This window comes from Rattus rattus, chromosome 1 (assembly GCF_011064425.1).
Source record: "Rattus rattus isolate New Zealand chromosome 1, Rrattus_CSIRO_v1, whole genome shotgun sequence".
Classification (NCBI taxonomy): Eukaryota; Metazoa; Chordata; class Mammalia; order Rodentia; family Muridae; genus Rattus; species Rattus rattus.
This window is the reverse complement of record NC_046154.1, coordinates 150,246,944-150,261,099: the sequence shown is the minus strand read 5'-3', so window position 1 is coordinate 150,261,099 and position 14,156 is coordinate 150,246,944. Positions and strand designations below refer to the sequence as shown.

Genomic DNA, 14,156 nt, shown 5'->3' with positions numbered 1-14,156 from the left:
CTTACCATTCTGGAGGTCAGGAATCGAACACAGGTTTCACTAGGTTGAGGTATCAGTGGGGCTTCATTCCTTCCTGAGACGTGGAGGGCCAGTCTCTTTTAGACATTTTTCCTTGCTGACGTTTGTGGGCCTAGCCTTTAATGGCTAACCATCTCTCCAGCAACTGTCTTCATCGTGCAGAGACTAACTACATTCCTTGTCTCATGGTCCCGTCCATCCGAACAGCATCTGCCTGTACCTTTTTTCTGAAATCACATCCCCCTCCTGGCAGATATTTTAAGAGTCTGTAGTGATTGCCCAGGATCCATCTAGAAGATGGAGAGCCTTCCTATTTCAAACTCAACTGAGGAGAAACGTGAGTTGCATCTGCATGTGGAATCTCTCTTCACCACATACCACTGTGTTTACTCTGGAGACTGGGACTTGGACATCTCGAGGGCATGGTGCGCCTCAGTCCTGAAGCTTCCTTACACAGGGAGACACTGTAGAGTTCTGGAAGGCAATTGGTTGTTCGTGGCTATCAGGACTAAAACTTACACCCCGTGGGTGCAAATCCTGTGCTGCTTCCTCTTCATATTGTCATCATTAAAATTAGGACTACAGAGCTGGTGACCAAGTCAAAATATAAAAGTCCCATGAAGCCCGTGAACACGACTACTCTTTTCTAATGAGTTTTTCTCATTAAACTTAAGGGATATAATTATATTCTATCTGAAAAAAAAAACATAAAAAGCCAAACTGCTGCACATTGCTAAGGTTTATGTGCATTTTTTCTTCCCACAAAAGGCCAATGTGCATTAGCAATAAACTATGTTTCCAGGTTGGGGTTATTTGCCAAGTCCCCCCTCTATTCTTTTCGGTATTGTATGTACAGAACAGAGGTCCTAAGCCTGCTTTTGTGGCATGCCCTGTGTCAGAGGCTTATGAAATTCTCAAAGCAAACTTCATTTACTTTCATGTTCAGAGGAAATATGTGCGGTGCTGTGCTTTTTTTTTAAAGTGAAACTTGTTGTAAAAGTGAACAATGATAGGTTCATAGGTTGCCAGAAAGTTGGCAAATGGCCTCTGAGCAAAGACAATATTACATCTGAACAGGGCTGCCACCAAGGGACAAGGAAGGGGCAGTCATTTATGGGGACAGTGTCCTGAAGCACAGCCTACAGAAGCAGAGGCAGGCTGAAGGCAAATGTAACTTTTAAATTATTTATGACCCTCAAGGTATGAAAATTAAACTTGTGGATTATTATTGAAGAGTGGCTTTGGTTCAAAGTGCTGCAGGCCATCTGGCCCTGAGTCTGCACTGAAGACTCAGGGGAGGGATATCCTGGATCCAAGCCCTGCAGCCGCTGGGGTGGGAGCAGCCAGGTTCCTCAGGAATGCTTTTCTTTTAAGATGTGTCATAAGGCAGGGGCGTTAAGGCTCAGGCAAGAGGATTTGGGCTTGAAAACCAGCCTGGGCCACAAAGAAAGAAAGAAATAACAACAACGATAAACACTATAACACACACTATCAGCACAAAAACTAAAGACTCCTACAGTCCAGACTGGGCATGAACCTCTGATTCTCATACATCTACTCCTGGGTGATAGGACCGTGTGTGTGTGTGTGTGTGTGTGTGTGTGTGTGTGTGTGTGTGTGTGTGTCTGTGTGTGTGTGTGTCTGTGTGTGTGTGTGTGTGTGTGTGTGTGTGTGTGTGTGTGCGTGTGTGTGTGTGTGTGTGTGCGTGTGTGTGTATGTGTGTGTGTGTGTTTGTGTGTGTGTCTGTGTGTGTGTGTGTGTGTGTCTGTGTGTGTGTGTGTGTGTGTGTGTGTCTGTGTGTGTGTGCGTGTGCGTGTGCGTGTGCGTGTGTGTGTGTTTGTGTCTGTGTGTCTGTGTGCATGTTGTTGCTGTTGTTTTCCAGTGTGTGTTTGTGTCTGTGTGTGTGTGTGTGTGTGTGTCTGTGCGTCTGTGTGTCTGTGCGTCTGTGTGCATGTTGTTGCTGTTGTTTTCCAGTGCTAGGGATAGACTCAGGGCTTCATGCTGAAGAAAGTTTTACTGACTGAACTACATTCTCAACCCCCGGACAGTAAAGTCTAAAGACCGGAAGGTGAAAACCGGACATGGTGCATGTGCTTATGATGCCAGTGTGGAAGTGTTGATAAGCTGGACTCGAGTGATCTCTAGAGGCCAGAGGCTACAGTGACCAGACAGTCTTACTAGAGACCTTCTCTCCTAAAACAAAGCAGGAGGCTGTCGAGGATCATCTCATGTTGGTCCTGAGCGCCTTGTGTCTGAGCACACACACACGCATCTGGTCCCGGCTTGGTGAAAACCGCATAGACCGTCCCATTTGGAAAGGTCAGCGTCTTCTGGGCGCACACATTTTCTTGTAGCCACTGGCCCCATCACTGGTGCTGCCGCCCCCGCCAGAACCAAAGCCAAGAAAAGGTCTAAGGCGTCAGATAAAGGAGTTGGACTCTTGACTAATCCTCTCCAAACGCTCAACTCTGCTGCTTTTGTCTAAGAAACACGTAAATAAAGGGTTAGTCCTGTTTAAAACAGAAAGAGAGAAAGGAAGGAAGGAAGGAAGGAAGGAAGGAAGGAAGGAAGAAAGAAAGAAAGAAAGAAAGAAAGAAAGAAAGAAAGAAAGAAAGAAGAGAGGAAGAAAGGAGAGAAATAACAAAAACCCACAAAGCAAAACAAAAGAAAATCTGAAAGAGAATTGAGGCTGCCTTCTTGCGGCAGTCAGGTGCCAGGAAAGTCAGCATAGTCTGAGGCCTTTGTCCTTTTTAAACTAGCACCCTCACACCATTTCGAAACCAGCCTTAGCCCGTCTGCCCTTGTCTAGATGGTCCAGTTCCTGGAGCAAACGGTAGGAGAGGCTGTTGAGTCACAGGCTCTGCCATACAATCTGTAGATTCACCCACGTAGGACTGGAAATATTTGAGATAAAATTGTCTATACTGAACATATGCAGCCATATGGTGTGTGTGTGTGTGTGTGTGTGTGTGTGTGTGTGTGTGTGTGTGTGTGTGCAGAGATTAGAGGTTGGCACTGGGTGTTTTCCCAGTCTCTCTCCACCTTCTCTTTTGAGAAATGCTGCCTCATTGAGCCTGGAGGTAGCTCTCTGGCTCAGCTGGACTCCCCAGTGCTAGGATTCTCCAGGAACTGCTGCCGCCTGTGTTTTCTTGTTTAGTGTGGCTGCTAGGCAGGGAACTCAGGTCCGCACGCTGCAGCAGCAAGCACATTACCTCCTGAGCCACCTCCCTGCCCAGACTCTTTCCCAGAGATTGTTTCTAAACTAGGACTTCTTAACTTTTTCCTCTGGTGGCTCCTTTTCACCCTCCAAATTTTTATTTCATCCCAAGTATATATGATAGGTAAATAAATAAAATGTTTACCGATAATAAACCCTGATGAAAGTTATTTTAAAACAATGCTTTTTTTATATAATTTTGCCACTTATTAAAGATAAAAGCAGATATGCACACTAATGAAGTAGATGTGATTATTTATTTTCTCATAAAAATTAAGTTCTGATTGAATATTTAATATACAGGACACAAAAAAACTGATCTTTTTTAGAGTTGATTGATATTTTGATTTTATAATTTTATAGTTGATTAATGTTGAACACACTGTTCACATAAAAATGCAGTACCAAATAGCAGAAGGATGTTTAAGGTCATTTCAGAAATTGTTGGAAAATTTGTCCTAATTTCAAGTTAAAATAACTGAATGGCCTTTTTTTAAAAAAAAAAAAAAAAAGGAAATTCAAGTCAGCTACGAGAACAGCAGTCTTTAAATTCAAGCATTCTAACACTACACTATAGGAAGATAAAGAGTTAATACTTTTTTGACATCAAATCTTTATATTTATATTATATTTCAGTAAGAGGAGAAAACTTTGCATCTACATTAAAAACACTAAAAACCTTAATTTACCATAGCCTCAAACAGTGGCCGATCCAGCGCTTCTTGGTGTGATGACAAATTCAGTGCCAAGCATACATTTTCAGGATCCAGGCCGTGGTGAGGTCATGTGACGCATGTGGGCACATATTGCCAGAAACAGCTCCCATTCACTGTAAGTCTGACCTTGAGTTACTTTTTGGTCATCGCACATCCAAACACCTTTTGTTCTTGCCAAATTTTCACAACCTTCACAGGATTCTAGGGAATCCTATCTGGGACTTCAATCCACAGTTTAGGAAGCTAAAAAGTAACAGCGATTTGTGCTGCATTGGGCATTTTAAGTATTTTGGATTTGAGTTAAAACATATGGGTGGAGCTGGGGTACAACCCAGTGGTAAAATATGTGATTAACGTGTGTGATGTCTTAAATTTGATCCCGGCACTTAAAAAGTGTAACAGGGGAGGTATTTAAGTGTATTTTATTTAAGGACTTAGTACACCCAAGGGTTCTGGTATGTTTTTGAGGTCCTAAAACTAACAGCCTCAGACACCAAGAGAACACTGCATAAAGCAGACCAGAGGATGTAGTACCTGTGTGTCTTGGTGGCGACCCCACATCTTCACTCCATTTCTCAATGGCCCATCACTCATTGTACAACCATGTATTATTGAGTGTATTAGAGTACTAGGGGTACAGTGATCACCATGAAGTCAAGCGGCTTATGGAGAGATACTTCAGCAGACTTACGACTGAACAGAGATGAACAGATAGATAAAGGAAGCGATCAGAGGAAGTACCCCTGGCTGATTACTTTCCTTTGAACGGGATAAGGAAAGGGACCATAGGAATCTTCCTTTCCCCAGGGTTGTTGGGACAGGCAGTGGTAGCTGGTGCTGGGCATTGTGCCCGACCTCCCGGAGCAAAGCTTCCAGGCTCTGGCTCCCAAGAGGTTTGGAAATGCCCGCAGTGTTTTCTCTCCTTGCTTCTTCTGGTCTTCCTCATTTCCTCGGCTTGTTTCTCCCCCTTTCCCCTTTCTTCTGCTATCTCTTGTGTCTGTTCTTGAGCTTTGTTTACGCTGCCTTTTCGCCTCTTCTCTATTTCTTCTTCCTTCACTTTCTCAGGCTGTAGTCTCCACCACTGTTTCCTTTGCCTCAGGCTTTTCTTTTTGGCCCCTCCCCTTCTTGGGCCCGCCCCTTCCTTTACATGTTCATGCCCAGAGGCCAATGTGCACCCCAGAGCTATCTAGATGCATATAAATACTGAGTGAGCTTGTCAGAAGATGCTCCCTCCAGAGCTATCTAGATGCATATAAATACTGAGTGAGCTTGTCAGAAGATGCTGCAGCAGTCTCATTTGATACTGTGCCACTGAGATCTTTGGCTCTGGAAGTAGAGACCTCAGGCAGGCAGAGAACAGAGTTTGGGAAACCTTATCGAGTATTTTGGCTGGACAAATACAATGTGATTCTTTCTTTTCTAGTTCCTGCCTTCATAACTAGCTCTGCCTTCAACAAGAAGAGGATAATACAAGCTGTATCTCCACAGTGGCCTACACATACTGAGGATGCTGGGTAATTTGTTGCCTTAAAATTACTGTTATGTTCTTCCTCTCCCTCCCTCTCCCTCCCTCTCCCTCCCTCCCTTGCGTTCTTCTTTCCCTCCTTCCCTCCCCCACCTCTGGTTTTCAGAGACAGGGTTTCCTTGCTTTGCCCTGGCTTTCCTGTAACTCATTCTGTAGTGAGTGGCTTGGAACTGAGAGGTTCACCTGCCTCTGCCTCCAGAGTGCTGGGACTAAAGGCGGGGCCACCATGCCTGGTTTTCCTGGTCTTTCTTTCTTTCTTTTTTTTTTTTTTTTTTTTTTTTAAAGATTTATTCATTTTTATATATGAGTACACTGTAGCTGTCTTCAGATACACCAGAAGAGGGCATGGGATCTCTTTACAGATGGTTGTGAGCCACCATGTGGTTGCTGGGAATTGAACTCTTTCCTGGTCTTTCAGAAAGAGTGAATTTGTTCTGACTTTGTTTTCTCATGCTTGCCCATTGACTTTGGGTGAAACATGAGTCCACCGTGAATTTGGAGAGTACTTTTTTTCCTGGTTTTATGCTGCTGTAGTTATGAAGTGTTATGCGTTGGTGCTCCCCTGAGAGTCTTTTCAGACAGGCAAAATTGCCCAGCTGTTCTGGAACCCAATATGCAGGCCAGGCTGGCCTTGAACACACACAGAGATCCATTCACCTCTGCCTCCTGAATGCTGGGATTACAGGAATGCACCAGCACACCCAGCAGTTTCGGAGTCTTCCTAAACTCTTTTGAGAATTTGAAAGTTGCACACACACGTTCGTTCTGAGGCTTCCCACTGGCGCGTCGTGCACCAGCTGGAAGGCACCAGCTGGAAGGCACCTCCATTCTCATCTGGCCACGCTTCTTCCATCAGGGACCTAACAACCACGTGACCAGCTCCCAGGCTGCCTACTGGTGATTTTCATTAATAGATTTTTTTTTAAAGATTTATTTATTATATATAAGTACACTGTCTTCAGACACACCAGAAGAGGGCGTCAGATCTCATTACAGATGGTTGTGAGCCACCATGTGTTTGCTGGGATTTGAACTCAGGACCTCTGGAAGAGCAGTCAGTGCTCTTAACCACTGAGCTATCTCTCCATTTCTTCTCAAAAATTATAATATTTAGGTGAAAAGGTCATAACATACTTGTAATCCTAGAATTTGGAGTGGGGTGGAGTTAAGAGGATCAGGAGGAGTTCAGGGCCAGCTACACTGCTGAGTTTGAGGCTAATTTGAATCATGTGAGCCCTGACCTCAATTTCATGTACGTACGTATGTATGTATGTATGTATGTATGTATGTATGTATGTATGTATGTATGCGTATATGTATGTATCCATGCATGCATGCGTACACACATGTTGGGCACTGTGACACATTTGTAATGCCAGCACTTAGACTAAGGCAAGAGAATTGCCACAAGGTAAGCTTGAGCCATAGAGAAGCCTTGCCATAAAAGTAAGGAATGAGTGATATTTACTACGTGAGGGTGACGTGGCTCCTTAAGACTTCCTACAGTGTTGGGCCACTTCTGAGTAGAGTAAGTGGCCTCTTGACTTCTTTTGCTACAGATACTGTATGGAGTTCAAGACTGAATCCTTGACTGCCCACTGTGCCCTGGACAGCCGTCCGCTGACTCGGTGGATGCAGTACCTCCGTGAGGGATACACAGTGTGTGTGGACTGCCAGCCTCCAGCTATGAACGCCGTGAGCCTGCGCTGCTCTGGAGATGGTCTGGACTCTGATGGGTAAGGAAGGACAACTGGCCTAGCTTTCTGCTTACCCTGAGGATCTGCCCTTTTAGGTCGTAAAGAGCTGAGCAGTAGCTAGCACATCAATGCAGGTTGTGGGCAGCAAAGAGGACCTGTCCAGGAACTCAGATCCAGGGCTTTGGTTCTCACCTTGGGACTCAGAGGCTCTCTTGACCAGAAATACACAAACAAGTTTGGTTATTTGGGTTCATTTCAGATGCTCTCCAAAGACTATCGAAAATCTGATCACTCCAAAGGTACTATAGGACGCTTGATTCTGAATCTCTTGGGTTGGAGACTAAAGATTATGCTATGCTCTTGGCCCTAGAGAACCAGAGTTTTAGTAAACTCTTAGGTTAGGACCTAAAAAAAATTTTCTACAAAATGTCAGAAAGCAGTTATTTTTGGTTTTTCATTCACTATACTCTTTTTCCTAACTACTAACTCTGACATTGGCCTTAATCAAAGCAGCTTCTGATAGTATTTAAACCTTGGCTTTGTTCTAACCAAACTTTATTTGCAAGCACCAAAATAAAAGTTCTGGATGGTATGATGGTTTGCATATGCTTGGCCCAGGAAGTGGCACTATTAGGAGGTGTGGCCCTGTTGGACTAGGTGTGTCACTGTGTGTGTGGGCTTTAAGACCCTCACCCTAGCTGCCTGGAAGCCAGTGTTCTTCTAGTGACCTTCAGATGAAGATGTAGAGCTCTCAGCTCCTCCTGCACCATGTCTGCCTGGACACTGCCATGCTTCCCACCATGGTGATAATGGATTAAACCTCTGAAACTGTAAGCCAGGCCCAATTAAATGTGTTCCTTTAAAAGAGTTGCCTTGGTCATGGTGTCTCTTCACGGCAGTAAAACCCTAAGACAGAAGTTGGTACTGTCTGGGGTATTGCCGTGGTAGGTCTGACCATGCTTTTGTTTGGAAGACTGTGGATTTGGGGACTTTGAATTTGGAAAGCAGTGGAATGCTTTAAATGGGGCTTAATAGACCATCCTAGTAGGAATATGGAAGATTTGGTTGCTGAGAGAGATTTGAACTATGAAGACCTGGCCCATGAGGTTTCAGTGGAGAATTTCAGTATGAGGACTAGAGACTGTTTTTGTGGGATTTTGGTGAAGAATGTTTGCCCTTGTATGAAAAGTTTAGTTGAGGCTAAGGTTAAGAGATTTGTATTAATTACATTGACAAAAGAAATCTCAAAACAAAACAAAACAAAACAAAACAAAACAAAAAAACCCAGTAGAGACTTTGATCTCTGGTTAAGCATCACAAAGAGCATTTTGAACAAGCATAGCAAGTTTGGAAAGGAAAAATATAAAATATATAGTTTGAGTATTAAAGGGGCACCAGGAGGTGAAATGGAGCTGAATCCTGTGATCAAGGATATTAAATTGAATTAAGGGGGTAGTGACCTTGGGGCAAGATCCCACCCAGATAAGTTTAGGTACAGGCATGGTAGCACAAGCCTTTAATCCCAGGAGGCAAAGCCAAACAGATCTCAGACCAGCCTGGGACAGAGCAAGTTCTAGCTGAAGAAAAACTTAAGTCCAGGTTTGGTGGACCACACCTTTAATCCCAGTGCCTAGGACACAGGCATGCAGATCTCTGAGTCCAAAGTCAGTCTACAGAGCAAGTTCCAGGACAGCCAAGCTTAGACAGTGAAGGAGTTGGAAAACAGAAAGCTGGTGATAATGTAATAGAACAAGGGGCCATGCTCCAGCCCCAGCAAGCAGCAGAACTTGGCATGGCTTTAGAGTCCAGAACAGAAGGGACTACTGGGACAATTGATGCTGGTTAGCTGAAGCTAAGAGATTTGTGGTGATTAAGAAGAGACCAGCATCACTGAGGTGAAATCTTCTGGGAAGTGCTTTCTAAGGGCACAAAGAAGCTGTGTTCTAGAGATGGCCATGTTTGTACCTCGCGCTTCAGCATTGCTTGGTAGTGTGTAAGAGTCACCCAGGTGGTACTGGTTTTGAAGGCATGAAGGGGTCATGAAGAACAGCTGAGGCTGGGCACTGTGAGAGGCCATGGAAGGCCATGATGAAGGTGAAGCCTCAGTTGCAGTTGAAGAGAGCCTATGAGAGGCTATTGGTGAGGCCTAGTTGTAGTGGAAGATCCCAGCGCATTGGGATGATCACCAAGAACAGCAGCAGCAGTGGAGTGGATCCACCTGAGCTTAGAGCGCTGCAGAGGGCAGAGCTGGAGAAGTGATGCCAGTCCTTAGGAGGAGCCCAGAAGATCAGGTGTGGATCCCAGACACTGAAACAAGAAGCTGTAACACTGAAGTTGTCTTGGAGACCTCAAGATGTTCAAGATGCCAGAGCCGTGGGCTATCTGCTGAGAAGAGCTGCTAACAGAGTGGAACCAGCCCAGGAGAAAGAAGTTTGTTGCAGTCAACAAAGATGAAAAAGGAGTTGGAGATCCGAAGACCGCCTTGAAATCAGACGTGGAGATGCAGAGTTTGGAGTTTGCCCGGCTGGTTTCCTGTCTTGCTTTGGGAATTACAGTTAACTGATCCGATGAAACTTGGAAGAGACTTTGAACTTAGGACTCTTAACATTGTTGATACTGCTGTAGGCTATGGGAACACTTGAAGTTGGACTTAATGTGTTTTGCATTATGCTATGCTTAGGTATGGCCCCCATAGAATCATATTTGAACAAGCCTATGGGGGACAGGGAGTGGAATCTGACATTTTGTATATGCCCAGCCAGGGAGTGGCACTCTTAGAAGGTGTGTCCTTGTTGGAATAGGTGTGTCACTGTGTGTGTGACCCATCCTAGCTGCCTGGAAGCCAATCATCTAGTGGCCTTCAGATGAAGATATAGAACTCTCAGCTCTCCCTGCACCACATCTGCCTGGATGCTGCCATATTCCTGCCTTGATGATACTGGACTGAACCTCTGAACCTGTAAGCCAGCCCCAGTTAAATGCTGTCCTTAAAAGAATTGCCTTGATCGCAGTGTCTCTTCACAGCAGTAAAACCCTAACTAAAGACACGTGACTTTCACGTGTCATGAAATATTGTTCTTTGGATTTTTCTTTAACTCTTTGTTGCTATTTGATGCACCATCCTAGTCTATGTAAGGATAGCCTGGATCTTACTACATAGGTCAGGGTACCCTGGAACTCAGGGCAAACCTCCAGAGTCAGCTTCATAAATACCACAGGCTACTACACCTGCCTTCTCTGATTCTTCAGAACATAGAAGTTTGGGCCAGAGAGCTGGCTCAGCAGTTAAGAGCATACGCTGCCTTGGCAGAGGACCCAGGTTCACTTCTCAGCGCCCAGGTCTGGTAGCTCACAACTACTGCTATCTCGTTCTGGCTTTTTTGCGTTCCTGAACAGATACATATTACATAATTAAAATCAATAAAATCTTCCCAAAAAAAACAAAAAACAAAAAAACCAAAACCCTATCATTCGTCCTTAACTCCCAAGTCCATTCAAAAAGAGGGGGCAGGCAAATAAGTGGTCACACTGTGCTAGCCCTGCCCAGGTGCTTCATACCCAGTAATGTGTGAGGTGGGTGTCTGAGAGCAGAGTTGCTGTCACGGTGTTTCCTTGCGAGCCTCTCCCAGCCCTGCACTCACTTTTGGTTAGACCTACTAATGCTACTAATGCTAGCTAGAGGAACAGCTACCTGGAACAGCTTTGGACGAGGACCAATTTAGCCACACACACATAAAGGTTTCCAACATGTCAGGTGCAACTGGTAAAACCAGATTACAAGTAAAAGACTGGCCTTTCCAGTTAACCATTATTGCCATCGTGTTTTAATATTTAATAATTCCGTTCCTGTTTATTAGTCACCTGTGCCTAGCCACCTCTATTGAGCTCACCATATGAGCAATAAAGTGGGCAAGGAATTCATATCAAACGAAACCTAATATTTGGATTTAATGTTTTTCTGAATACCTCATCTCTATTTTGACTTTAAATGAATTTATAATTCAATTTGTAGCCAATAAAGCAAGCACTTAAACCCTGGTTGCTATATGAATGACTTAATGAATAATATTTTTAATTCTCTGGCTTTGTTTCTATTTTTCATTATGAAATCAGAGAGTTGGAAATAGATGAAAGTGGCCCTCTGGTTAGACCCTCCTGACTTAACCCTGCACAAACCAGCACTGTAGAACCTATGTCTCCTGAGAGAAACGGACGTGAAGGCTAGCAGCAATGCTGAACAAGGATTCTTACACAGGGATCAATTTGTGACTTATATTGACAGAACCCAGGAAAAATGTCTTCTTCCTGACTATAAAGAAGGTGTGGGGGGCCAGAGATGTTCTTTGGTTAACAGCACTAGATACTCAGAGCACCCAGGGAACCTGGGTTTGATTCCCAGCACCCACCCAGCAGCTAACCCCAGTTCCAGGGGGATTCAGTGCTCTCTTCTGGCCCCCACAGACATACATTTGGGCAAAATATTCATACATGTAAAATAAAAAAAATGGATAAATAATTTAAAACAGACTTTTAATAAACTTTGAAACTGTGTGATCATCTATATTAGTTATGGTTCTATCTGTGATAAAATATCATGATCAAAAGCAATTTGTGAAGTAAGGCGTTTTTAACCTTATTAAGTCAGTCACTTAGCGAGGCCAGGGCAGGAACCCTCAGGCAGGGACTGGAGCAGAGACCATGGAGGAATATAGCTTACTTGTGTTGACCCTTGGCTTGCTTAGCCTTTCTTACAGCACCCAGGACCATCAACTTAGGGAGGGCACCGCCCACCAGGAACTGACCCCTCTCCTCTCAAGCGTCAATCTTAAAAAGTATACCACAGGCTGGCCCACTGACCCATCCGGTGGGATCTTTTTCTTAGTTGAGGCTCTCTCTTCCTGAATGGCTCGAGCTTGTGTCAGTTTTAACAACAGTGGTTAGGGAGATGACTCAGCAGTTGAGAGCATGGGCTGCTCTTGCAGAGGACCTAGACTCAGTTCCTAACAGCCACACAGAGGCTAACCACCCAGCTCCAGGGGACCAGGCACCCTCTTTACCACATATGCATACAGTGTACTTACTGACGTGAGACGAAACAGTCATGCGCACACAGATTAAAGAGCACTAGCTCTTGAATAAGTTCCATTCATGTAGAATAGAATGTCCTCTGGCTTGATTTTAGTAGAACCTACACTTCTCCAATATCGTTTCAGAAATCAGACTCTTCGCTGGCAAGCCATCGGGAATCCTCGATGCCAAGGAACCTGGAAAAAAGTGCGTCGGGTAGAGCAGTGCTCATGTCCAGATGTGCACCGATTCATTTTTATATAGAGCGCCTGGGAGCACGCATGTAAATGGGCTGAGTATCGACAAGCTAAGTTCCAAGCTTCAGAGGCCTCCAAAAGCTGCACCAAGGACCAGGACACTTGCCATTGCTACACTTTGCCACCAAGAAAGAAAACTTGGGGATGGTTCTCAAGATAGACCACAGTCTCTTTGCTTTTATTTTTAATGAGTTAAGGACCCATAGTAAAAGCTCCTGTGACTTATAGATTTTGACCTTACATTTGGTCTGTACTAGAATCACTACCATGTGCTCCAGCTCTCTCTCTCTCTCTCCCTCCCTCCCTCCCTCCCTCCCTCCCTCCCGCTTTTAAAATTTAAAGACAGGTTCTCATTCTATAGCCTGGGGCTCACTATGCAGACGTCTGCCTGCCTCTGCTTCCTGAATGTTGTGACTGAAGGTGTGTGCCACCATGCACTGCCATTCTGTGTCTATTGCTTTGGGTGGGGGGGCATGGCAAGACAGGGTTTCTTTGTGTAGCCTTTGCCATCCTGAAACTTGTTCAGTAGATCAGGCTGGCATCAAACTCAGAGATCTGCCTATTTCTGCGTCCCAACTGCTAGGATTCAGGACTACCAATACTTAAGAGCTTCTTTCTCACTTAAAATAACACATATATGTGAGCTCTCACACATGAAGCTGCTGTGCTCTTTACTGCCTTTGTAAGTTCTAGACTTATTTCCAGTAAATCATCGCAAATAATTTTCCACAAGGAAAGATGTTAAAATTTCAAAAGATGTTTTATAATGAAAAGCCAATACCCATGCTAAAAACATTTTTAAAGAAGAAAAAAAAACTTTTTTGGTTAGCTGAAAAGATCAAATGTCCATGCTAGATGAATAGGAATTCCTTAACGAGTTACGATTGTCCTGAAATTTTGGCATCAATGAACGAGCCAATTGCTTTAAGGATAAAAATTCTATCATCATCCATACCTACGATTTCCCAGCGTTTAGAGGCTGAAGACAATCTTTTAATGTCTGACTTCATGTTCAGGTAAAGGTTCTTACTAATTTTTTTCCTATAGCACATTGAGGCAGAGGCACAGAGGGTAGGAAACAGATTTTCCTGCAGATGTTATGATCTCTACATAGGCAACAACATATTAGCTTTGCCCTTGGCTGGCAGATAACTGTGTGGCTAGGAGGCACAGTGTGCTCATAGGCTTAGGATGGCAAGCTGTTTCTCAGGCATCTGCAGGCATCTGTCCAGCTCCTCATCTGGGACTCGACTTTGGTGAAGATTACCACGACTGTGCCCAAGACTACATTTTAGGACTCAGCCTGGTTTTGTTTTGAAGCTGGTTTTAAATGAGGATATTTTCTTTGAAGAATTGAATCAATATTTAAGTGGTATAATACCTTTGGTGAGAATCGAATAACATAATTATTCACTAGGACAGCTAACTAAAATGCATATTTTTTGGTGCTGATCATGTAACAACCGATTGCCAACAAGTTTAAAGGGGCAGCAAGTGTCTCCTGATGGTATTTCTGATTATAGTTTCATTCAATTGCCAAAGGCATTTTCATGGAAAATCAATTTTAACAAAAACCTTTAAATTTGGGAGTTGGCTCAGCAGTTAAAAATGTGCTCATCACTCTTGCAGAGGACTGGAGTTTGGTTCTCAGCAGCCAGG

At 44.1% G+C, this 14,156-nt stretch overlaps 1 protein-coding gene across 1 annotated transcript in view; it reads left to right on the top strand.

Moving 5' to 3' along the window:
- Sbspon (somatomedin B and thrombospondin type 1 domain containing) overlaps positions 1-12,724 on the top strand; it is a 28,964-nt gene extending 16,240 nt beyond the window's left edge. The window contains exons 3-5 of the mRNA XM_032906910.1: positions 5,375-5,465; positions 7,036-7,212; positions 12,387-12,724. Of these exons, the coding sequence (XP_032762801.1) occupies positions 5,375-5,465; positions 7,036-7,212; positions 12,387-12,504 (386 nt within the window). The 3' untranslated portion in view covers positions 12,505-12,724. The remainder of the gene's footprint in view (positions 1-5,374; positions 5,466-7,035; positions 7,213-12,386) is intronic.
- Positions 12,725-14,156: the final 1,432 nt, after the last annotated feature.